The sequence below is a fragment of the Lutzomyia longipalpis genome, chromosome 2 (genome assembly GCF_024334085.1).
Source record: "Lutzomyia longipalpis isolate SR_M1_2022 chromosome 2, ASM2433408v1".
Taxonomy (NCBI): domain Eukaryota; kingdom Metazoa; phylum Arthropoda; class Insecta; order Diptera; family Psychodidae; genus Lutzomyia; species Lutzomyia longipalpis.
Genome location: NC_074708.1, coordinates 33,249,050 through 33,273,508, shown reverse-complemented (window position 1 = coordinate 33,273,508; position 24,459 = coordinate 33,249,050). Strand labels below are relative to the sequence as shown.

Sequence of the window (24,459 nt, the reverse complement as noted above, 5' to 3'; positions counted from 1 at the left end):
TCCAATAAAAATAAAACTTTTCCAATATAACGATCCCGAGCCTTTTGCAAACACCCTCCAATCGTCCCTCCTCCAAAAAAGTCACCCATTTTCACCTCTTACCTTTCTGCGAAAAAATTCTCCACACCATCTCTCGTCGCTGCACAACACAGAGCTTTATCCGATGAGGTGGAAATTCACTTTTTCCACCCACAATTGTGAAACTTACACATTGCATTCAATTTCCTCTATGTCTCATGTATCTCTCTTGCCTGACTCATTCCTGCAACCATCTTTCGCAGATTAGAACGAGAAAAAAAAAGAAAAAAAATCCAATAACAAATTGATAAAGTTGCTCCTCTCGACAGGATATCAAAAGCAGAAATTCACTCTTCCGATCAGTAAATTGTATTTTTTTGCCTCGCACTCCCATCTGCAGTGCTTCTGCGAAATTACACAAGTCGATAATCTATTTTCTCCATTGTTGGATGCTCACTCACATCCATACACACACAGAGTCTCCTTATCTCATTTGGAGCAGAAGACAGAACTGCTGTCTGCAGCCAACGATTCTGGGATTTACTTGGTGGAGGGGTCAGGAAAGGGGATTTTGCGATATGCAGTAGTTCGAAGAAAATAGAAAATCATATAAAGGTGCTATATAACTATGGGATATTTGAAAGCTTTATGCGTCTTAAGAAAGTGAGCGAGAAATTAAGTGCACTTCCTCGTAAATCAGAATCGATCAAAGCTTCTTGCGAAAAAACTGACAAAATTATAGGAAATCTTGAAATGAAATTGCAAGAAGATGAAAACAAACATGATTTTCCATATTTTTTTTATACCTGAGGAAGAAGAAAAGAATCTCCGAAATGTCAAAGATAGAAGAATCCAAGATTTAAAAATAAAACAGTTAAAACTTATTTTCTTTTCTTTTCTGACGTTCAGGATTTGTTTTTTTTTTTTAAGACTTCCGGTGTTCGTCAGAGAAAATTCCTGATCACCCGAGGAAAAGCAGCAATTAAAACCAAAGCTTTCGATCCTAATAGCGGGTCTTCTTCAGTGGTCTTGCTTGTCGTTTCTTGGGGATTGTTCTCCTCTCTCAATGTTCCACACATTTATTAGGGTTTTCCACAGAATTTTCCTTTTAATTTTTGATTTTCTATTTTCCACTCTTTGTTCGTTTCTCAAGTTCGTAATGGCTTGAGAACAAAAGCTTGAAGTATGTCGACAAGTTCTTTTAGTTTATTGAGCACACTGTGGTCTAATAATTATGTTGCACAGTGTAATTCTACAGAAGTTGTATATGTGAAAGCATCTTCCTCTCGCTCCGTTTCCCACCCATTGTGTGCCTTTATCGTCCATTTGCAATTGTATCATCCACATGAAAATAATTTTGCCTCCATCTCTATTACCACTGATGGTCGAGTTTTGTGTATTTGGAGCGAAAATGGAAAGACGAAAGGAGGCATTTAATGTTGTTCTTCTGAGCCATTTCGTACGTAAGTTTCACTTGAGAATGAGCTACGTCGGATGATGATGGAGTTCCCTTTGTGTTTGTTCTGTAATTTTAACTTATCCACCATCAATGTTGAGATTCTTATTTATTCTGCGCCGTGAATGAGCTCGCGCGTGGATAAATTACATCACAATGGATAATTAAAGTTATACTCCTGTTGGTTCTGGGATTCCATCCGACACAATGCGGGGGAGGGGGTGGTTGTGGCGGAGATATAGGGATAAATTCCCATTGGATGGGGGGTGAAGATGGAATTCGATGGATCTCATGGAAAACACACAAAATGCAGGCAGAGAAACTTTCAAGTGAGTTCTTTCAGTGTGAAAAATTCTTCCCTTGAGAAATTTTCTCTAATACGTTTAATACTTCATTAATAATCCGCTGTTCTGGAGTCATTTGAGCGGTGTGGATGGGGGGAGGGAGGAAATAGAGAGAGGAGTCAAAAGTTTTCACCAAGTACTCAAGAACGATGAGAAAATCATACAGAAGGGAATAACATGTGTTATGTGGGGAGAGAATATATATATTTTTTTCATTTTAAGAAAACTCCACACGGACTTTGCCAAGTACTTTTCATACACCTGAACAAAGGCGAAGAACACACCTGGGGAAGTGCTAAAGGAACTCCCATGCTCATTCCCACGTGGGATAAAAAAATTCTAATGCCAACGAGTTAAAAGTTTATTCCGCACACATTCCAACTTTTGATTCTGCAGAAAGAGGGGGGGGGGATAAAAAGAGGAAAAAGTGTCACAAATTCTTACACTTCACACCATTTCCACGGCGTACATTGAAGAAAATTTTTCCTTTCTTCAGGGAATTTTCGCACGGTTTTTTCTTGCTTTCCACAGGTTTGTGATGATTTAACTTATCACTGACTTTATCATATGGAAATTTCACCTTCCTACCCTCACGTTCACCCCATCTTGGCTTTTTAGTGCTAATTTTTTTGATGGCGTCTCTGAAGATGTTTTCACGTTGGCTTAGTGAAGAACGTTTGAAAGACAAAAAAGTTTATCCTCAAGTTTTTTTTGCTTAAGTAAAATTGCTGAATTTTCTTTTTAGAATTTTAAATAATTCGTACATATCCTCTTAAGTCGAAAAATTCTTAAGAAAATATGCATTAAAAGGGTTTTTCGTTTCAAGGAATTGTAAAAGCATAGAAAATTCTCTAGAATCGACTTAATGCCTGAATAAAATCATAGAGAATTAGCACATAAACAACCTAAACCCTCCTGAATTCGTAATAAAACTTTATTAATAAATGATAGGTACGGCATAGAAAATTAATCTTATTTTCGGCTGATTTAACTTACCCCCTTTATTTTTTATTGACCGGTAAACCTCTGACCGATTAGAGATAAAAATCACCCCGCAAGTGTGCGCGTTTTGTGTAATCTCGAACCTCGTCTCAAACAGTCCAGTAAATGCAGTTCATATATTATTTTGGGCGATATTAATCTTTTCCGGCAATTTTTGTGATTGATAGCTGGTTACGTTGGTGTGTGCGTGCCTTCCGGAAGTGGTGCTTCCTTGAAATTCCTGGGGTGTTCAAAATACGCATGTTTGATTCCTCATCTCTCCCTCTTTTCCTCCCTTTTGGGGACCAAATATCGATTTGTGTATTTATTACATAGTCAGCTGGACGCTTGAAAAGTTGACGTAAATTTGATAGGCGGCTTTTACGGCAATTTTCTCTCTGCTGGACGAATTTTCCGGGGCCAAGTGGGTGGAAATTTAGCTGAAATGCGAAAATTCGCAAAAGTGGTTTTATGCGAAATGTCATTTAATGCGAAAGCGAAATAAAATGTCCGTGAAATGCTTTCTGGGGGATGGTTCAGTTTTCCACCCTTGTGGGGGGTGGGAAATTAGTATAGGTATGTACCACATATAAAATAAAATAAGAATTGGCGAAAGGAGTGTTGGATGGAGTGGAAAATGATGTGATGATATGTGTCCATGGAAAAATTCACTTGGAGAAAATATTCTGAGAATTCTTTGATGTTTCATCTCAATTTGAATACATTAAACAGGTTTGGGATGTACGCTTCAGCCACGAGCTTAAAAATGGGGGTAGAAATAGGATAGCATAGAGCAAAAGGCATTTCCGAAATAAATACAAACACACACCAGGGGGTTACGCGAGGGGTGGTGAAGCTGGTGGAAAAACTCAATGGGAATATTTTTACACATGATTTACAAATTTTGGAGCTGTTATGTCCTTTACGAGCGCTTTTTTATTCCCCTCTTTCGAGTGACTAATAAAATCGCTGCATATCCCCCCAAAAAGTGAGATTATTGGAACATCCATAACATTTTCGGTGGATGATGTGTTGGGAATTTTTTTTTGCGTCATCCCTGGGTTTTCCCCCGTTCCACCCTCTGCGGTGGTTGGGTAATCCAAAAGGGGAAAACCACCGCCATCGCGCGCATTAATACAATGCAAATTGGATTATTTGGAATATAGTTTTCCACATGTGCCATTTTCAATCCATGAGAGAAAGCATTCACCAAACAATTCAATATCATGCACACTGAGCCATTTCATCCCCTATTTCGCAGCTCGAACACACACACCCCTTTTCGCAGCATCCCGCAGTGGTGGTGTAAAGTATTTTCCCTGTCCCATGGTCCAGGATGAATTTTCCACATAATATATATGTATGTAGATCTCCAGGCATTTTCGTCATTGATTTTTCCATCATATTTCTCCCTTGGTATTTACACCACCCCTCTCTCTTTCACGAGCGCATTATAACCACCCCGAAAGCATCCACCCCATTGGCATTACTGTCGCACTGTGTGCGTTTGTGCTGGAACACGCGTCTGTCGTGCAATTTGACATTGGCAAATAATTCCCTCGGGAGTGAAATTAAAGATTACAGCACGCAATGCGGGGGTGGAAAATCCAATCAAATCTCCTATTCGCCCTATTCATTGATTAAATGCCTTCTATGTGGTGTGTTATGTATGTTCAGAGCTGCGAGAGATGAGCCAGATAGATTGCTGTGAACCCAGATACATGAAACAATCAGTTTACTGCACTGAATTTTCATTATAGATCCTTCTCTATCACATGTTATGTTACGTGCAATTTATAGAACATTGTATAGATTAATGTTTTAAATGGTTTTTACTGATATTGTATTGATTTTAAAGAGGTTTTGTTTTGTTATTTATTTTGCTTTACAAAGTTGTCAATCTTTTTTTATCTTGTTTTTAATGATATGAAAAGCTATCTCTCTATCAAGATTCAATATTCATTGAATGTTAGTCTGCTCATAGAGTTACAGGTTACAGAGACCCTCAAATAGCAGAGAGATTAAAAGAGAGAAGAAGAAAGAGCATGAGAGTTTGTAGTTAGTTAGTCTAAACTTAGCTTTCTTATAACGCAGTCGTGTGCGCTTTAGCTGTCAGACTTATGGTCAGAGGTTACTGGGGGAGTTGCCCAATAGCCCCATGTGGTGCATACCGGGCTGGTAAAACTTGAATTTTTTTTTTATATTAACATGTTATTTTTCTGTAAAGTTTTTAATTTCTAATTCTGTTTATGAAAGTATGAAAAAAATCTTTAATTAAAAATCTTTGAAATTCATGAAATTGAATGAAAAATTGAATTTGAATCTTCAATCTAATTTCATGGCAAATCTGTGGACATACCGGAAGAATTTTCCGAACAAGAGAAATGAGTAAATGAAGGACTCAATGCGTATGAGAGAAAAAAAGAAAGTCAGGAAAGGGAATTCCCAGCTAATTCACTCGCTTTTCTTCTTCCCACACCCCCATAGTCAACTCCCCCATTTGCTGTGAAGAGCCTCCCAGGCGCCAAATGCCTTCTCCCCACCCACACTAGCGAGCAACTCAATCTCCACCGTGTGGATAGTTAGGGCCAAATAGGGGGAGAGAGATGCTTTAATAGTTAATTGCATCGATTTATGGGATCTTAACCCTGATTGATGATGTCATACAAGTGGTTTGCTCTGGCAAATCTCTCTCTGTCGACGGTACAGAGTGTGCCTCATTTTTTATTGAAGGCAAAATAACACCATTTTCCTCAAACTCCCTCCCAGGAACACACACCCGGGGAATTCTGTCTGATATTATTTGATGATTCATCTTCCCCCCACGCAAGTGTATCTGTGACAACCCTGTATATCGACCAAAGGGGTTGTGAAAGTTCAATGATGGGGTAAAAATTAATTTTCCGCTCAGCGTCTCGTGCAAAGTCACAGTTGAAGGTATAATTTTGAAATGTGTGGGTGAGTTTGTAAATATGTTATGTATGTGCCTCATTAGGGCCACATGGTGAATCTATTCTCCTAAAGCTCTTGCCCCTCCTAAACATTTGGTTGGAAAACCCCCCACATAGTATACTCGGTCAACAGCGTCGTGTCTAAACATTCTCGACACATTGAGCCGAATATTGAACGCGGGAAATTGTGTCGAAGACGAAAATTCATCGCACCCGGCGTCCTCTCTCACCATAAATTTCCCACCCATTCTATTCCCACGAGAATTTCTCCCCTCAGATTTTCCCTCTTGTGCTATGTGTGTGTATGTCTGTATATGTGTGCTGAATGTCTCACTTTGTTCACATGAAAGCAGAGCACACGAGCCCTGCCATCGGCATCCATATGACGAACTTAATTACACAAATCCTCATGATCTAGGACAATAGAGAAAACATGCTTTCTGACCACTTTACTGGGATATAAGTTTGATTTTCTCTTTGTAAACTTCCAATGTGTTTGAGTGTTTATTCAATTTGAAAGTAAATACCTTTAATTTCTCTCTATTTATGTAGACTCCATTTATTAATCACTTTTCAGTTTTTTTTGTATTATTTTTCTTTAAATAGAGTGTGAAAATGGCAACAATGAGCCAAATGTATAAATCATGTATAGGGGAAATTCGTAAAATTTGAAACAGTTTTAGTTCGTAAATCATCAAAAGGCATAGCATTAAATATTTATGAAAAGCGGGATCGTTTTCCCAGAAATGACTTTCCGATCGAAAGTGAAAACTTCAGTGGTGCTTATTTTGCTCATTTTACAGACATTCCTCACTTGATAGATTAAAGCTTATTCTGAGTTTTTCTTGGAAATTAGCACTAGTTTCTCTTGCATTTAATACTTTATTAAACATATAACTATTGTGAATCAAACTTAATAAAGGAGTTTATTCACAGATATATGGAAAAATTCCTTATTTGAGGATTAATTTGGACGCGGATTTTATAGGATTCGTAAAAAATCTACAAAGAGACTTTCAATTTTTCACTGGGATCATCTGAGAATTGCTACAAAAAGTGTTAAGAATGACGTCATCATTGTTATTCATGTATCCTTTTATGCATTAAGGCATTTATGATAGTGCATTTTGATAAGAAATCTATATGTTTAATGCATTAAAAAATAAAAAAAAAAGTGACGTCATTTGTTGCGTTTTTCTGCATATTTTTTCCGGAATTTCTTAGTTGATTAGCTGGAAAGAAATAAAAATGTTTCTTTAGCGATTTTTTAAAATTAATTTTCATCCTCTACAAAATAATTCATGTCCTGATTTTTTCTTAAATAAGGAATTTTACCATATACGACAGAATAAGCTCCTTTTAGAGACGTTCACGCGAAAAACATTTTTTCAGGTAAAATTTTCAAAAGTTAAAATGAAAAGTTAAAACGTCTTTAGAAATTTTATAACTTCTAAAGTTGCCTAAAGTTTTCTATACCAAACTAAACTTAACTTAGCATCAATCAATTTTAATGAGATTTGATGCATCTCTTAGTAAACTAATCACTACATTTTCGAGATCAATGAATATTAAATTTCAACCTTTATCAAACATTCTCGCCAGTTGCTTCATTGATTCTTTTCACTGTTGATAATGCAATGCAAAAGTTCTCAAATGAAATGAGTTTAGAATATGTACATAAGCTTAAATGGGTTATGATAATTTTACTCGCTTTAGTGGTTATAGACTAAAGTCAGTCAATGTTTTTCTCTTTATTGTTTTTTTATATATTTGTGGAAATACCGGAAATATAATATTGTAATAATAAAAATTACAATTTGATTAATATACTTTTTATAAATTTATTTTTGACCCTATTTTCGACAGATGCAAAGGACATAATAATTAATTTAATATTAAATTAATGTTAATTTAAGGGTAATTTAATGTCCATTAAAGCTCACACTAAAATACCCCCACTTATGAGCATTTAGTACGTAAAAATTTACTAAATTTATCATTAACCTTTGGAATGCGGAGGCCTTGGTAGTTACGTAGAATGCGAAGGTGGGGTCGTTGAACGACCCCAAAAAGAAGGCCAATTTTCTCCCAAACTATACAACCTGGAGTTGTCGGGTTAGTGCCTATAGATTCCTTATATAGTCCTCTTGCACTCTGCACCACAAATTCGCCGCCCTAAAATACTTAGAAGGAGATATTAGGGAAAAACATTTTTCAATCATTTTTCACAATTTCTTTTTGAGAAATTTGCCAAGAAATTGCAATTTTTTTTTTCACTCTTCCCCACATTCCCCTCACTTCCCGCAACGTGATAAATGGCAATATTTCTCGAATATTCTTTATGGTTTTGCACATTTACATGCTTAATTATGTTTTGTGTTGTTTATGCTCTAAAAAATTTTCCGCAGCATGACCGTTACACCAATTTTTGAATTCCCTTCTTCTACATTTTCCTTGATAACTTTTCTTGTGGTGGTCGGATTGAGCTGAAATTTTTACACAACCTCCTCAGATAACCAAGGAACTTATTTCCAAAAGATGGGAACGCTATCTTTTATATTTATTGAGTTATAGCACGAAATATAGCGCTGGGGTCGTTCAACGACCCCGCTCCGCATTCCAAGGGTTAAAATGGCCACGACAGCAAAATGTGATTCGAACAAATGCATAATAAAAGTTTAATTGAACAAAGTTGTACCATCGGTTCTATCCTCGATGTGTGCCAAATGTACAATGACATTTTTTAAAGTCTGCCTGAAAAATTCACGGAAATGCTAAACCAATCATTCAGGGGATATTTTCAGGGATAGATTAAATTTTCGAAAATCAACCCTAGCCGCATTGAGTTTCAATAAGTACCTATATGTGGAAAAAAAAGTTTGTATTGATTTACGACATGATATTTTTTACCCCATCATCACTATCTGCAAAAATGAATAAAATCCCATTAAGTCGCGTTGCATTTTGGGTGCAGATTAAATAGAGTACCGCACCTGCATCATCGTGTGATGAAAAGCTATGTATGGAGGTACTGCTGCACAGAGCAATTCTGAATTTATGGTCTTCCGATTTGGGACACGAATCTCTCTATTGCTATCTTCTCTGTGTGGCCTGATTTATGTGAAAGAGAAGTTTTCTTCTTTCACTGTGTAAATATATGTAGGTTTGAAATACTCCAAAAATTCGATACAAAAACCAGCATAAAATATTTGAGAGTTGTAGATTTGAATGAATTGCAACATCCATTGACTAAACCACGTTGCTTTTTTGTGTGCTTCTTATGTTAAAATATTTTTTCCTTGGAAAATAATAATGTTTGTTTTTTTTCTTGACCTAAATATTAAATTACATCTTATAATGCAAATGCGACGTATAAAAATATTATTTATTATATACTCTTTATGTATTTTTCGAATAATTTTAATATCTACAAAGGATGTAGCGAAAAACGTAGAAGCTCGTTAGCCTTTTTGTCATGCAGATGTCCTTCAATTTTTTTCTTTTCAATGTTAGAATAATATCCATTAAAATTTATCCTACAGCATATTGCAGTTTAATCTCTGTATACATAATATTAAAGGAAGAAAAAAAAAGTTTGAAGAGCATTCGCATGGTGTGCACTTTATATTCCTTTTGAGGTGGTCGAGGAGAAGAAAGAAGGGCGGTTAATTGGAATTGGCTCCTTGAGAATCCTCCACTTGTTGTAAGCTCCTCTCCACAGAGAGTATGAAGAGCGCATCTTGTGGTAAACATGCGGTGGCATGCTCCGTATAAGAATCCGCCAGCATGAAAGACGCTTTGGCATCAAGAAATATAAATTATCTGTGGCAATGTCAAATGCAGCGTGGGTGGAGCTTTTTTGTGTGCATGAAAGTGTACACCATTAAGGAGATTATTGCAGGAAGCTCCGAAGAGTGATGTCAGCTGCAGATGCCTAAGTTCATGGGGTCGATGGGGGTTGCTCACCCCCTGGGGGGCATACTGCAATTGAGTTTCTGTCCCCAATAATCTCTATATATTCCCTTCCTCCATTTAGCTGCCTGTGGCATTCTGTTCGCTATGTAGTATTGGAAAATTTTAATGGGATTGTCGATCTTCGTGACGAAGACTCAGTTCCTCCCTAAAATCCACTACATGTACAATTTCAGGAAAAAGGGAAAAGCTTCGCGTGTAATTGTTCTATTCAGTGTTTCTATGCTGCACAAGAGAATTGAAGAGGATTTAAAAAAACGCAGCATCTCTGCTGCCCATTTATCATCATTACCATCAATGAATCCTTTATTGTCTGCAGACTAGTCGATTTACCCCATCATTGTTCTTCATGTCCTGCGGGGACACTATCGCAAGGTGAAGGATTCCCATCAGGTATTGACGAATTCGTGTGTGATTCCTGGAAGCTCTTTTTTTTCGCACCCACCCACGCCCTTACAGCAGAAGCTTTTGCCAAAAGGAATCTTCACATGAATGGTGACCGAATACTCCATCATCATCACCATTATTATCACCCACGGACAACCAATCTACATTCCAGGAGAACGTTGTATAGAGTTTCCTACGTACTGTGAGGAAGCGCAGACGGGCGAGGACATCAATCATGCCTCCATACGTCTCCTTGTAAGACACCCCCGATGCACTTCCTCCTGGTTTCGCATTCATAATTGATTGATATGGTCATTAACATAATGCATTGTGTGCCCAAGTCGAAGGAAATTCCGATGCAAGGAAAAGGGATTAAATGACGAGGAAATTTCGCATTCATACTTCAAATGTTAGCCAGGAATGTGAGGTATTCGATTGTATTCTAATGGCTTCAGAGGCTTCAGATTTCTTCCCTGTAATATTATATAATGTACAACATATTAGTTTTCATCAGGGCTTCTTCGCTTTCATTCTAATAAATCCAAATTTGCATGAAATATGTAATTTAATACCACACCCATTCCATATTTTAGGAAATTTAATAAGGAAACTTCTTTAGATCAAATTACTGGGTGAGAAATTATTATGTATCTGTATGCTTTAATTGCTCACAGGAAGCATTGATGCGTCCAAACCAGGAGTGCGTGGAAGCAACATTGATCTATTGATTAAATGCTAATCTAAATGACTTTTCTTGCACATAATTATGCAACGAAATGTAGGTATTAAATTAACAGAAATGAATTAAATTCTCTAATTTTCATTAATAATAGTGCATTGATGCATTTTCCACAAAAGGAGAAATTCAAGATTTTTTTTTCTACTAAAAGGAGGAGGAAACTTTTAAAATTTTCCCCATTCAACTATTCCATTTGTCCATAAAGTGTGCAGCATTTTCCCTCAACTATGATTCATTGCGAATAGAATATTTCTTTAAGCTTTTCCACGATGGAGATTTCAGAGTGGATGTTTATCTGTGCTTTTCTTCCCATAAAAAAGTGAGATGAGATTCAAGAGAGAGAAAGATGAATTTATTTACAATAAAAAACAGGAAAATGCGGTATTAATATTCTTAATGGTACAGTGATAATAGCGCTCTGTATGCGGGAATTGAAAGATAGACGAGTGCAGAGTGAAGCTGAGATTAAATGTATGTACATAAGAGCGTTTCTAGGAAAGTTGTGGGTGGTTTGTGAGTGTGTATTTTCAGGGAGTGACAATAAATAATTTTGCAAAGCCATAAAAAATATCCACTTTTATGCATTTTCATCAAGTAAATGGACTTTCCCTCATGCACCAGAGGGGATCGTATATTTTCCATTTTTTTATTCACTCAGGTTATTGTTATACTATTTGTCTATATATATATATAATAAAATTTTATATACGTGTGGTGGTGCAATGCGGGGGTGTGGATAATGAAACTGAATTTTTCATTTAGTTTGGGGGGAAGTTGAGCTTTTCTGGCGATAATGCCCCAGCAATGGGATCGATTTGTCGATTAAAATCACTTTCAATGGTCCACTTGTGTTAATTGCAATCACTTCCTGGGTCTTTTTTGCACGCGAAAAGCCATAGCGACGGTGTGAGAAATTAATTCCTAGCTACACGGTGTGACACCCCATCCCAGCACCATCAGGTGGGTGGGTGGGGTACCACGGGGTGGATAAAAAGTGTCAGCCGCGTGTGACTCTGGCCAGGTGCTACAGCTTATCATGGCAAACAGCGGAATCTCCCTCACAGTGTGTATGTGGAGCGCTTCCCATGCAGAGGGAAGAGAGACATTTAAAGCGTGTGTAAGCACATCCATGGGGTGGATATCTTCAATAAATTCCCATACAGCAGTACCCCCACATTTCTGCTTCACACCATACCTCCCCAAAAACATCCTTCCGATTGAGCTCCTCTCGAAACGCTCTCGGGGCGCAAAATCCCATCGATTTCGTAGCACACACACGTCCCCCGGACCCCAGGGTGTTGCATGAGGCAGTGAACAACCCCCAACCCAGTCCACATCTACCCAAAGTACAAGTTTTCCAATTATATTGTAGTACGGAGGAATGCGCGGAAACATGAAATTCGAAACGTGATCCGGAGGATGGGGTTTTGGATACCCACTATACGGACTTTCTCAGATAATTCTGCAATTGACGTAGCACGAAGGATTCCCCAGAATCCACGATAGCAATTGGAGTATACTACCCATCTAGAAAGAAAAAAATCTCAACCGAACGGAATTTGGGGGTCCAATTAGTGTTCTCGCACAAGTATAAACCCATGTTCTACAGTTTCTTTCACGATGTTTGACGGTGAAGTGGATGGGAAATTGGAGTACCTGAGCGATACTCGAACATTGAAAGAGATTACCAAAGTTTCTTCGCATACTTAGCGGAAAAAATGGTTTGTTATGATGTTGCTTTTCCTTCAAAGTTATTATTTTGTATAATACTAAATCTTATTTGCTTCTGAGAGTTTGATTTGACCAAGAATTATTTTAAAAGAATGTTTTTCAATGCTGAGGTAAAATATTTTATTAAGTGTATTAGTCAGTGAGATTAAAAGAATTCCTAAAAAGAAACGGACTTTTCGAACAATTTGAATCCATCTTCAGGCGATTAAATGAATCCTAGTTAAGCTAGTTTTCTCTCGAATAGGTTTAAGTTTCTCCTAGTCAAACTTAAAGGTTTGGTCTGACTGAAGAAACTTAATTTTAGCTTAAAACTTTGAGCCTAATTTTACGAATTAAATTTTGATTTGAAAACTCAAGTTCAAGTTTGAAAAAACTTATTCTTAGATTAAAATTTTAACCTAGCTTATATAAACCTAGGCCTCGCTTAAGAAAAATGTCTTAAAAGACTTAAGCCTAATTTTAAAATACTTAAGCTCAGTTTAAATACTTAGGCCTAATTTAAACACTTTGCCCTAGCTTAAAATACTAAAACTATAATCAGTATTGAATTTCACCCATGATTTAAAAAACAATCTATCTAAAACACAAAAAAATAATCGAAATGCCCATTAAAGTTTCAATTGCCCCTAGCTAGAATGCAGAGATGATTTTGCAGAAAAAAAAAGAAAACTTTTATGCTCCATTCGGAATATCAACTTGCGAATTTTCTCTGGGTTATTTTCTATTCTTCCCTGCAATTTGGCACGGGGATAAAATTGTGGGAAAATAAGGGGGTGCACGTGTGTGGGGAAAACAAGAGAAAATTTGAGGAAATTAATCAGTGGCAGCAGCAGAAATTTGTAGCTAAAGCTCCTTTTCTTGCTCCATTATTGGTGGGGTGGGGGGGCGCTACGGAACCGTGGGTGGGAAGTCTCGGAGTGACGAGGGGGGTGAGGAGAAGAAAATATTTTGCCCGTAAATCTTTGATTCTCTGCACAAGTCAGGAAAAGAAAGAAAGAGTCCCTCTTGAGGAGGCTTCACGGTCACGTCCATCAAATAAATTTCAAATGTGTGCCAAAACTACATGGGTATTCCGGTGGGGTGGGGGGCAAAGGGGGGAGGATGGTAGCAGTATGCTGTCCCGGAAGTTGAGCCGTGTGCTCACCAACTGGTGCTACACATCCTTGAGAGGCTGAGCCGCGCAAATTGAGGGTTGCCGCAAATTGTGGATCTCTTCGACTACCCCCCAACTCTTCTATGACCATCCCCGGAGTATGGGTCCAGACATGGTCTGTGTGCTGGCTGTAGTATGGATATTTCAGGGTGGGCTCCGGGGCGTGACTCTAATTGCGTTTTGGTGGAACAGTAAAAGTGTACGTGCCAAAAGGGAAATAATATCTAAAAGGGTGTTCGATTGAAGGGTATTATTTTGATGTTGCCTCCATTGCTGTGGATCCCATCAAATTATTTCTCATACCTCCCCATACCATTGGCATTATGTACATTTTTTTTTTCCTTCTAACCCTCACTCAAAAAGTGCTTTGCCGGAATTCTCGGAGGCTCAATTTTCAAACTTGAAAATTGACACAACACAAGCGGAAGGGATATATGATGTGTGAATGGGGGAAAAGCATTTCCTCTGATTAATATTTTATCACTTTAATGAAGTACTTTGTGTCAATTCTTTGATCACTTGAATACTTTAGAGTTTTGAAATTTCTAAAAGCTCTCTCGGCAAATTAATAAAGATAACAAATTAATTTTGTTGTCTTGTATACTTAACTAATTCTCCAAAGGATACTTTCCGGACTCATTAAAACCATTAGACTCCTAATAAAAATCCAATAAAGGGTTTTCTTAATTTTCCCGGATAATATTTTGGCTTTTTTATTTCTAACTAACTTTTTAACTTACTCTGATAACATTTAGCTGAAATTCCAGCATAAATTATCATATTTAAAGAAATTTAACCTATTTTAAGTTTCTTTACAATTCTTAAGAAAAAGATTTTCCTAATAGGTTTGACTATAAAAGTACCAGCTTCAGTACAAAAATCAATGACGAGATTTCATTGTAATTTCTTCTTCCATTAAAGCCTATATCTAAAATATTGACGTGAAAGGTGCTTTGCATCCCCCTTCAATCTACTCAAGATAAAATCCACATGTTAGTCATTAGAATGGGGTACAAGTAAAAGATATGCCGTCACCCCCATTGTTCATTTGGTAACCCTTTCAGAATTCTCTGTAGCATTTCCCTTAATCCCGTTCAATTAAACTAATAAGCAAATTAACGCTGTGCTAATTAACATCATTCAATCTGATTACAACACAATATATTTCAATTACATCCTTTTTCCTTCGGCTCCTTTTGTGGCATCATCGTTGAACTTTTGTTACTGAACGCCTGGGCGGGGGTGGATAATGCACGGCCTGCGGGGGAATCCGTATATACGACATGGTTGGATTTCCGTGTGCGCGCTATAATTAATCAATATATACATAGCAATTTTAGATGAATGCCAAATGAGGGGCTGGGGCTCGCGGGGAGAAAGTTGAAATTGAGTTTGACTAAGCTATTTATTCTGTATTCCGTGACGGGGATCGCGTATGGCTTCAGCGGCAGATGAAATAAATTGAAACATAAATTTACAACCAATTCATCTCGCTAAACTTTCACGCTCCCATGCAGAATTTTCACCCAACTTTCCTCGCTATTCATTCCCACTCAAGAGGAGGAATTTTAATTTTCAGAGCCCATACAAAAAACAGAGCAACTTTGCGGCTAAAGTGCCGGTACTTTTTTGCAGAGCTTTCCAACCATAATAATCCATAAATATTCCGTGTATAAGCTGTTTTCCAATTTTGATTTTCATTGATGAGCTTTTTCCCCTTCTTTTCTTATACCCCTATCTGCCCCACACAACCCAGCAACGGTGCGGTGGTTGTAGAGGGAATAAAACCTCAAAAGAAGAGATCAAAAGAGATTCAATTTAAGCCATAATCAAGAAAATATCAATTTTAACCGTCATCTCTTCCGTTCTTATCATTTGAGGTTATTGACTGTGCAAAAAAAAGCCACCACACGGAACTTTGAGTGATTTGAAAGAGATTTCGCTGGGTGGAAGCGCAAGTTTCGCAAACTTTTCCAAAACCAAGGAAATCCTGTGAAATTTTTCTGTCGCACTCCATGGCGATTCAACGATGAAAAACTCACCATGAGTCTGTGTTTTTCGTTCTCCCGTGCCCAGGACAAAAATTTCATTTTGCGGGCAGGAGCTTTTGGGGGAGTTAATCCAAACGCTTGGTTGGACGTCGTCGCGACTGCACAAGTTTTAAGCTCACCGTAGGACGGATTAGGGAAGCATTTATATCAATAAATGAATAATTTTATATGGAAGATAAATGACGGTGTCCTTTTTTTCTCACCCCCCCCAAACCCCATGGAGTTTTCCTTGTTTTCCTTGCTTGTTGGATTAACGTTTTTTTTTGGATTGAGAAAATTAATTTATAGTGATTTTCTTTATAAGAATTTTTTGTTAAAGAAGAAAAATAGCAGGAAAACCTTGTTAGAAAGTGAGTATAAAATTAGTTTAAAAAAAAAATTCTAGAAATTCACTGCACGGAAATCTTTTTGGGGTCGCTGGGGGAAAAAAAGAAAAACTTTCCCAACTTTGTTCTTATAATTTTCCTTTAGAAATTTTTCTGTATTGTAAACTCATAAATTTTGAGTGTCGGATAAATTGTTCGAAAGTGAGAGAGAATAACAAAACAATGGTCGATTGGCATCTGGAAAATTGTCAAGACATATTTCCTCGGGTATAGCGCAATTTTTCCTTTTTCTTCGCACCCCATCGCCCCAAATAATATCGATCTGCAATGTGTTGTCTTGCAAGGAAAAATCCTATTATAGAAAATTCGCTGTGTCCAACATCAGGAAGAGGTGTTTATTGTACATCAATGTGTTGCTTCTTTTTTTTTCTTTTGCCTCTGTGTGTTCGCTTTACTCTCGATGATTACCCCCTTTTGATGGGTGAGAAGGAAAGAATAAATCCCGAAGGCTAAGTGAGTTGACCATTGACTGTAACCGATGCATCATTCAATGTGACTCTTTGGTAGCTGTTTGTGTCACACAAAGCGGGAATAATTCATCTTCTGGGTGGGCTAGATCTCACAAAGAAGTTCCCCAACATATGCTCCTTCTTCAGCTGAATGTGGGAGCCATATATACGCCCGGACAGGGCCATTCATTTTCCCCACTCAATATTCTTTAGGGAGCTTCACTTTACATTGAGAGTCATGTAGTCCATGTAGTCGATGATTGTGTAGGGTGCCAGGAATGAATAGGACAATGACCAATGGATAGCAATGTCGTTTACTCCGGAGAATAGAATTTTTGACCTTCAAAAATAACCGTCACGTTTTGAATTTAATTTTCTTTTTGCAAAATATAATTTATTCTTTTTTCTTTAGATTCTCCAATATAATTAAAATAGTAAAAAATCGAGCTTTTATTGCAACATCTTTATTTGATTAATTTTTCATCCCTCATTATAATAAGTTTTTATAACAATACTGATATTATAATGCAAAAATCCAATTTTAGGGTTTAACGACAAAAAAAAAGAAACCTCTTTTGCAAAAATTCACATTTTAATTAAATGTAAAAGGTTCCAATAAAAATCAATTTGCAATTGAGTACGGCAAAATGTGTACAACAGCACTTAACAAAGTAAATCAAGTGTAAAATGCAACACAGGAGCTTTGAAAGCACCCATTAAATGAAATTAATAAATTTATTTTCACTGATCCCGTGGTCTTGTGTGGAGAGAATTAATTGGAAAAGGCCATGAGTGCGGGGGTGTGATATATTTACAAATACATTAAATGTACATAATAGCAAAATCAGCACCGGTTTGTGTGATTTTTTTTTTCAAAACAAAAAAACATCCATTGATTTCTCTTTACTTTCAATTAACCAGCAAATACGTGGATAATGTGTATCAATTTTATACCTTTAGTATCCTTAATATATTTCAATTTAATGATGCAATGCAAATGTGCTATGTATTAACTGTTTGAATTAACATAATTGAGTATAGTTAAATTTGGGAAATGCTGAGATGATACTTAATAAGTGAATCGATCACATTCAGGGGGAGGAGCATTGAAGATGGGGCAATTCAATTGTGTCTCTAGAATGGATTAAGTGGTGAAATGGGGAGCTTTCGAAATTATTTCCATGCACGTTTTATTCCATTCATTTTGGTGTAGCTTTACTGCCCACACCTTATTCATTAAACCACCCACTCTCCCCTCCCAAATCACCCCTATATCTGGTCCCCCAAATCAATTGATTGCCTACATACGAACATTTGGGGAGAAACTAAATAAACTAAAATAATCTGATGAGGAATTTATTTGAAGTCTCCTTTTGGGAGTTTACTCAAGGGACCATCACATTTTTTCCCAGAAGGGATAGGGTTCACCATTTCAAGAAAGTTTCTTAGAAATATAAGATGAATTTGTGGCAAATATTAAAAATAAAACTTTTATTAAAAATTTATTAAAATTATATTTAATTTTCTTTAAAAAACTGCTGCATTCTAAACCATAAACAACTCGAACTAAATTAAATACTATTTTAATGCATTTCTAGTGAAACTCCTGCTATGATATTTAGCACAAGTTATGTTATTTTTAAGAAATTTTCCTGAAAGTATGAACCCCATCTCTTCTGGACAAAACGTGACGTGCCCTACAATGGTTCTACAGTTGGACGATAAAAAAAACGAAGAGAAGATCTAAGGAGTATTTTGGTTGAGGAAGGGGTGGGAAGGCAAGAATGGGTGCTATAGGTATGTGCTTGGCACAGGAGACAGGTGAGAGGACTTGTTCAACAGTAAATGAATCAACATGTTCCGGATGAGATAATCCAATAGCAATGGAATCATCTTACACACTAGGTACGAAGAGATGTCTTTACCACCCCAACCATTGATATTTCTTTTAGCACCTTCTCTCTGGTCGGGGGAATGAGAAACAAAGGGGAGGGGGGTAAGGATGAGGTATATCTCGTAAATTGTGTCACAAACACATGTCATCGTCACATCGTCAAGTCCATAATTAACTCCCCGACATCATGCAACGTCTTCTTGTTACCTGTACAAGGTAGTTTGCTATATGGCAAAGGAGGGAAGTGTGACGCATCAATTATTTCACGCATATTGCATCAGGTGCACCCCAACAGGCGCTCCTGACAGGTGACGACAGGTAAACATGAAAACCTCACGAGACCCACAGCAACAAGACGCTGCAAATTAATTAACACATACACCCCACCCAAAATCATGCAAAGTTCTTTCGCCCCAAAATTCCCCCCCCAAGGAAGTTTCCCGGCTGAAAATCCAGGCACTAGGTCTGGTGGAAGACAGAGAGGGAGAGTAGCCTGGCCCTCACCATTAACAAAATGGCACAATAAAACACAAATAATATGAATGAATGAAGAGAGACAATAGGAAGAAGCATTCAATCCACAAGTGGTTCCACCAACTTCAATAATTGATGTTTATTACAACAGCAGGAAGAAACGCAAGGCAAATGGTGGTGAAGCTTTTCCCATGAATAGATTTTTCCCAATGCCCCCCACGCAACAAAAGGGACAAAGCGGAAAGAGGCATAGGCTTTTTGATGTTAAATAACGCTCAACAAGAAAGCTCTTTTAGTGTGCTACTGGAATTCATTGGAAAATGAATCGATGAGTATGCTTTTTGCCTCTTTGTTGTATTGCGGAAGAGCTTTTAATTATGTATATAGCATTTTGACCTAACTAATATTTTATTCCATTCATATTTTATTAAAAGCTCTCCTGAATCACACAAAAACTTCATCTGCTTGCAAATATTTTCCCCGCAGCATAATTTAGGTTTCGGAGAATTATTAAAGTTAAGTACTTTCTAAAGCTTTTCAAACTCTTTTCACCTTTTTTTCTGCGGTCAAAGGGAATTTCAAAAACCTTCAAATTGGGTGTGTGAGTAACCTCTTTTGACAGGCGGGGGAAAAAAGCACGTGAATAAGCTTTCACGGACGCATCAAGAACGTGAAGTTCTTCATCCTTGCACACCCCAAAAATAATAAAGAAAATGTCTGGGAGGATGTGTGAAATGGTGTTCGGGGGTGTTTTGCAAAAATTTTCACATGTACTTTGTAGTTTTCATCGAATTTTCCCTTCATGTTGTGTGTGCACGGAGAGATGTGACAGCGCTTCAGGAACACTTTCCCAGGAGCTGAAAATTTTCAATGGGATTAAATTGATGCTCTCCCCGAGTGAATGTGACAAATGCAATTCCTACCACCTCCCTTTTTGATATGCTTTTTGCAGCTGTCTGACGATGTTTCTTTCTTTTCTTCTTTTTTTCCTTTCAAAAAGGCGTGCCATTCTTGGGAATCCGGATGTCCTCTCGTCGACGCCATGGCGCCACATGCTAGACAATGACTTCTGGGGCACGCCACTCATGGATTCCGGCTCCCATGGATCCTTTAGGCCGCTCTGTGTGCTCAGCTTCCGCATGAATCACCTTCTCAGCGGTTTCCGGCCCTTTGGCTACCACCTCACCAATGTGCTTCTGCATGCCGTAGCCACGGGGTTGGTACTGAAGTTGGCGCGGCATCTTTTGTCTCCTGGATGGGGTGCAACAGTGGCTGGGGTGCTATTTGCTGCTCATCCCATTCATACGGAGGCTGTTGCCAGTATTGTGGGAAGGGCTGACATTGCAGCTTGCATCTTCTACCTTATATGCTTCCTGGCCTACATTCAGCATGTTGAGTGGCGTGAAAGGGGTGATTATCGACACTGGGCAGCACTTTTTGGATGCTTCGCAGCAGCTTCTCTGGCTATCCTGTGCAAAGAAACAGCAATCACAGCCCTGGTTCTCTGTGCTTTCTATGACATCCTAAATGCAGTTGCTGGGAATCGAGATAAGGTAGGAAAATGATTCCTTTTTTCATAATAAATTATAATTTTCTCAGAGCTTTTCCATAAAATGAGAATATTTTTCTCAAAGTGTCTAAGCACGTCCTTTTTCAGTAATAAAGGATATGACCTTTTAATAGATTTGCTACATAGATTATGCATACATGAACAATCCTTTAAGAGATTTTATTAGTGCGGGGTTAAAATTCTCATTTGTGATACTTAGTCGTTTCTCTATATCCTTCACTTACACCCTACATAAACCAAATGCTAGACAAACTTAAAATTAAGTTCATAGCTGCGTGACCCTTAATTACTCTCTTAGCATTGCACATGCCATTTTAGTATTTCACTCACTTTTTTCAGTGTATGCGAGTTGTACCAAAGTGCCTGGTTGAACTATTGACCTCCCGACCACGTACAGAAACTAATTTGCTTCATTTCCCATGACAAAATCCGCCATAGCGGCACGGTGCTGAGGGAGCTACGTGCTTCCAATTTGTCTATGGGAAACTCTACCCACATCGCAGCCCTGTTGAGTCCATTTAAGTGAGTCTCGGGAGGGGCTGTGCGCCATGATCTACTCCCACGTGCTTTGCCCACTTCCCCATGAAGTTTCACTTGTCTCCGAAATTGATCTCAAAATTGTATTCTCCGCATGTGGGTGCCACTCCATAATTTATGGCCACAACTGTGTCATTCCCATGAAAGTGATCCCGCTGTTTGGTTCACCCTGTCCTCCATCGTCATACCCCCACCACAGGGTGATAGAATTTCCCAGATTTCTTTTTTTTTGTTCGTCTCTCTCAACATTTCTTGCAATGCAGATTGATTGGATTCCCTTTCGGGTGCGATGTTGATGCATAAATCGGAGAAAATGGGAAAATGCAAGAAATCTGGTGATGCAAATTTATTCCGCCCCAACCACAAGATCTACCAAATTATCTCGAATTACTTTCACCTCAAGGATGAAAAATACGGGATGTGGAAACTTTTGCACAAAAGTTGAACTTCCCAAGTGAGAAAGAATTAATAATTCAATAAAACTTCATCACACACGCTGATTGACCCACTTTTGCAATTTTTTCTTCATCGTGCCTTCAAATACGAATCTTCCACACAGATGGGAAACGACACGATGAGGAAAAGGCAAAATGCTTGAGAATTTCAGCTGTGCTCACCCGAATTTCTCTTGGCATTTTCCTGATGAATTGCCCCTCTTGCCGTGATATATGGGCAAAGCATAAGCGTCCAATTTCACTTTGCCCTCCATTGAATTGCCATTTGCTGGTCATTTAATGTGAATTTGAACAACTCGTGCAGAAGTGAGCGAAAAAGAGACAAATTGCTATTAAAACTGAAGTTTTTTTTTACAAAACCATTCTCTGTATTTCCGGAAAAGTAAAGAAATTTTCTCAAGCATCTGTGAATGCTTCACGGGAAAATTCATTGACCTCCATTGGAGGGTAGGGGATATAAATTTTTCATTCTTACAGGACAAAGTTTTAGCTATATATGAATTTTATTCAATAGGACGCTATATTGCAGGGACACAGAAAAAAAATCATACAAAAATAGTAAATCCGTAGCTCTTGAGGGAGCTTTTTCGAGCCACTCCGAATGTGTATTAGGGATTCACAAAAGAAAATCACCAAATACTCCCATCCCTTTTGGTGATGTTTTGTTGTTCTTTTGCCGGATTATTTTTTTCAATATCTCTCTCCCTTAGTTTGTCAATGTGAGGGATGTCAGCAAGGGGAGCTTATCTGGGAAGCTTACAGAAATCTTTCATATGATTGACAAAATATAGTCTATGGGGTGGAGTTTATTATTTCTGCTAAAGTATTTGAGGTTGGGGGTTTCTGAGTTTATTTTGATTTAATTAAAAACCTTTAGAGATCATTTTTTTGCACTAAATTTTGTAGCTTTTTAGGATGATTTTATATTTCTAAATTTTCCACGTGAGTCTTTGAGTTTGATTTTGAAAATTGCATACATTGCTCTCTCACTAAATCGTTCAAATAGATTTTTTTTAATATGCCTGATGAAAGACGTAAAGATCTTCAGAGGATTAAAAGATGAGGAAGACTTGCAATGGTACATTGATGTAGCAAATCCGCCCAGACGTGTTCCCCCTCTTGCCATGAAGGAAAACAGGGTGGCGCAGTGCGGGATCATCGCTGGAGGATTTGATCAATTTAAAAGTTTTCCCTCAAAGGCCATGGCAGAGAAATCCACGAAAGGGAACGACCTAATAGAATTGGAAGTGCGGACGAATGGATGGGGGGTGGAAAGAGCTCCCGCCGAACATTGTTGGGTAAAGGAACGAGGAGCGATGCTCTTTGGAATGGGAATCATCAATGAGATGCCTCGGAGCATCCAATGGGGTTTTTTTTCGGATGTTCCACCATCGATTTCCATTTTCGCGCAAAGGTCAGGCGCAAAGGGAAAAAGTGGCCAAAAAAGGGCGGAAGAGCACAATATTGAATGTGCTCCCGATTCAATTTGTTTAATGATACAACACATTATCAGGGACGGTAATACCAAACGAAGAGCCATAAACACGTTATCTGTTGCTATTCCATCCATAGCGACTTTAAGACTATTTGCAGGACGATGGTGGAATTTGATGAGGACGAGGCTTTTTGTTTTGTTGTAAGTTGGGACATGGATGCTCTGCTTGATGCTCTGTGGATAAATGAGCTGGGGAATTGGAATCTCATTTGAAGGAAAAATATATCGGCAACAATTCAGAGTGACGCCTCATTGTGTTAAAAGGCATTCAAACGTTAAAAAAAACTAAATAAAGAGGGAAAAAATTGAGAAAACGTTTAAAAGGTCATTTTACAATGGATACAACCCCCTTCTCCCCTAATTCGCGCCAGCATACATGGAATTTGAACCAACGGCAGTGAACTTCCCGTCGCCAATGTGCAATGTTTCGCTTCATCCCTCTTTTTGATTTCTTTCTTCAATCTAACCCTCGTTGTATTAACCGATTTATTGGACCGAGAGAGAGTCAACGTATCCATTAATTAAGTGTATCGGCGGGTGATACTATGGGAACAACATAGGTATAGCACCATCGTCATTATACCCATCGCTTCGTAGCAACAATGAGTCGGGGATTGCAAGGATGTGATGTGCGAGGGGAGACATCAACCGACATGTGTCGAACGTTGTTCATGGAAACCAATTATATTTGATGTTTCTGTTTTTGTGCTATGCAACATAACACCACCAACCAACCATCCCACCACCCCATTATCCCACTTCCAAGACTTTGGGGGTGCTTTGGAAGCTCACAGAAGCGTGGGGGTCGGTTGTAGAGCGCAGAGAGATCAAAGGGCAAATTTTATAGCAAATACAGCACCATGAGAAGGAGCACTTTGTCAGTCACGACCACGAAGAGGAACCATTATAATCATGATGATGCTCACCCCCCACCCTTCCAGCACTGTGGTGCCCCATAAATGTGCTCCAGTTAAGCTTTCGATGCCACATTCCACCATCAAAGTTTATTACTTACAGGGACACACCAGCCAAAGTGGGAGTAAATTTTTAAAACCCACTCAACCATTCATTGAAAAAAAAAAAGAATCCACCGAGGGGTGCTTTGTGGGGTGTAAAAGAAACACCACCCTCCCCCGCATTATTTGATTTCGTCTCCCCCACACCTGCATCATCCATATATATTTTTATGTTATTCCTACCGTATATCTCTGCTTCACACACCGCTTTGAATTTCGATTTTTTAATGAAATTTTATTGATGTTTCGAGCACCACTTTTATCGTGTTACATTTTTTTCCAATTTATTGCACATGAAGTCTGCTTTTCTCTTGCCAAAAAAAATCACGCCCTAAAAGGACGAAATACTAATGGATATTTCACAAAAAAAAACAAAAACTAATTTTTTGATGTGTGATCC

At 38.1% G+C, this 24,459-nt stretch overlaps 2 protein-coding genes across 3 annotated transcripts in view; both read left to right on the top strand.

The window, feature by feature from the left end:
- The window catches only part of LOC129790123 (WD repeat-containing protein 19), an 829,031-nt gene that overhangs the window by 192,816 nt on the left and 611,756 nt on the right, over positions 1 to 24,459 (top strand). The gene's annotated exons all lie outside the window — the stretch shown is intronic.
- LOC129790155 (protein O-mannosyl-transferase TMTC2-like) overlaps positions 1 to 24,459 on the top strand; it is a 433,518-nt gene that overhangs the window by 325,388 nt on the left and 83,671 nt on the right. For both annotated transcript variants that reach the window (XM_055827506.1, XM_055827505.1), the window contains one exon: positions 19,987 to 20,539. In XM_055827506.1, the coding sequence (XP_055683481.1) occupies positions 19,987 to 20,539 (553 nt within the window). The remainder of the gene's footprint in view (positions 1 to 19,986; positions 20,540 to 24,459) is intronic.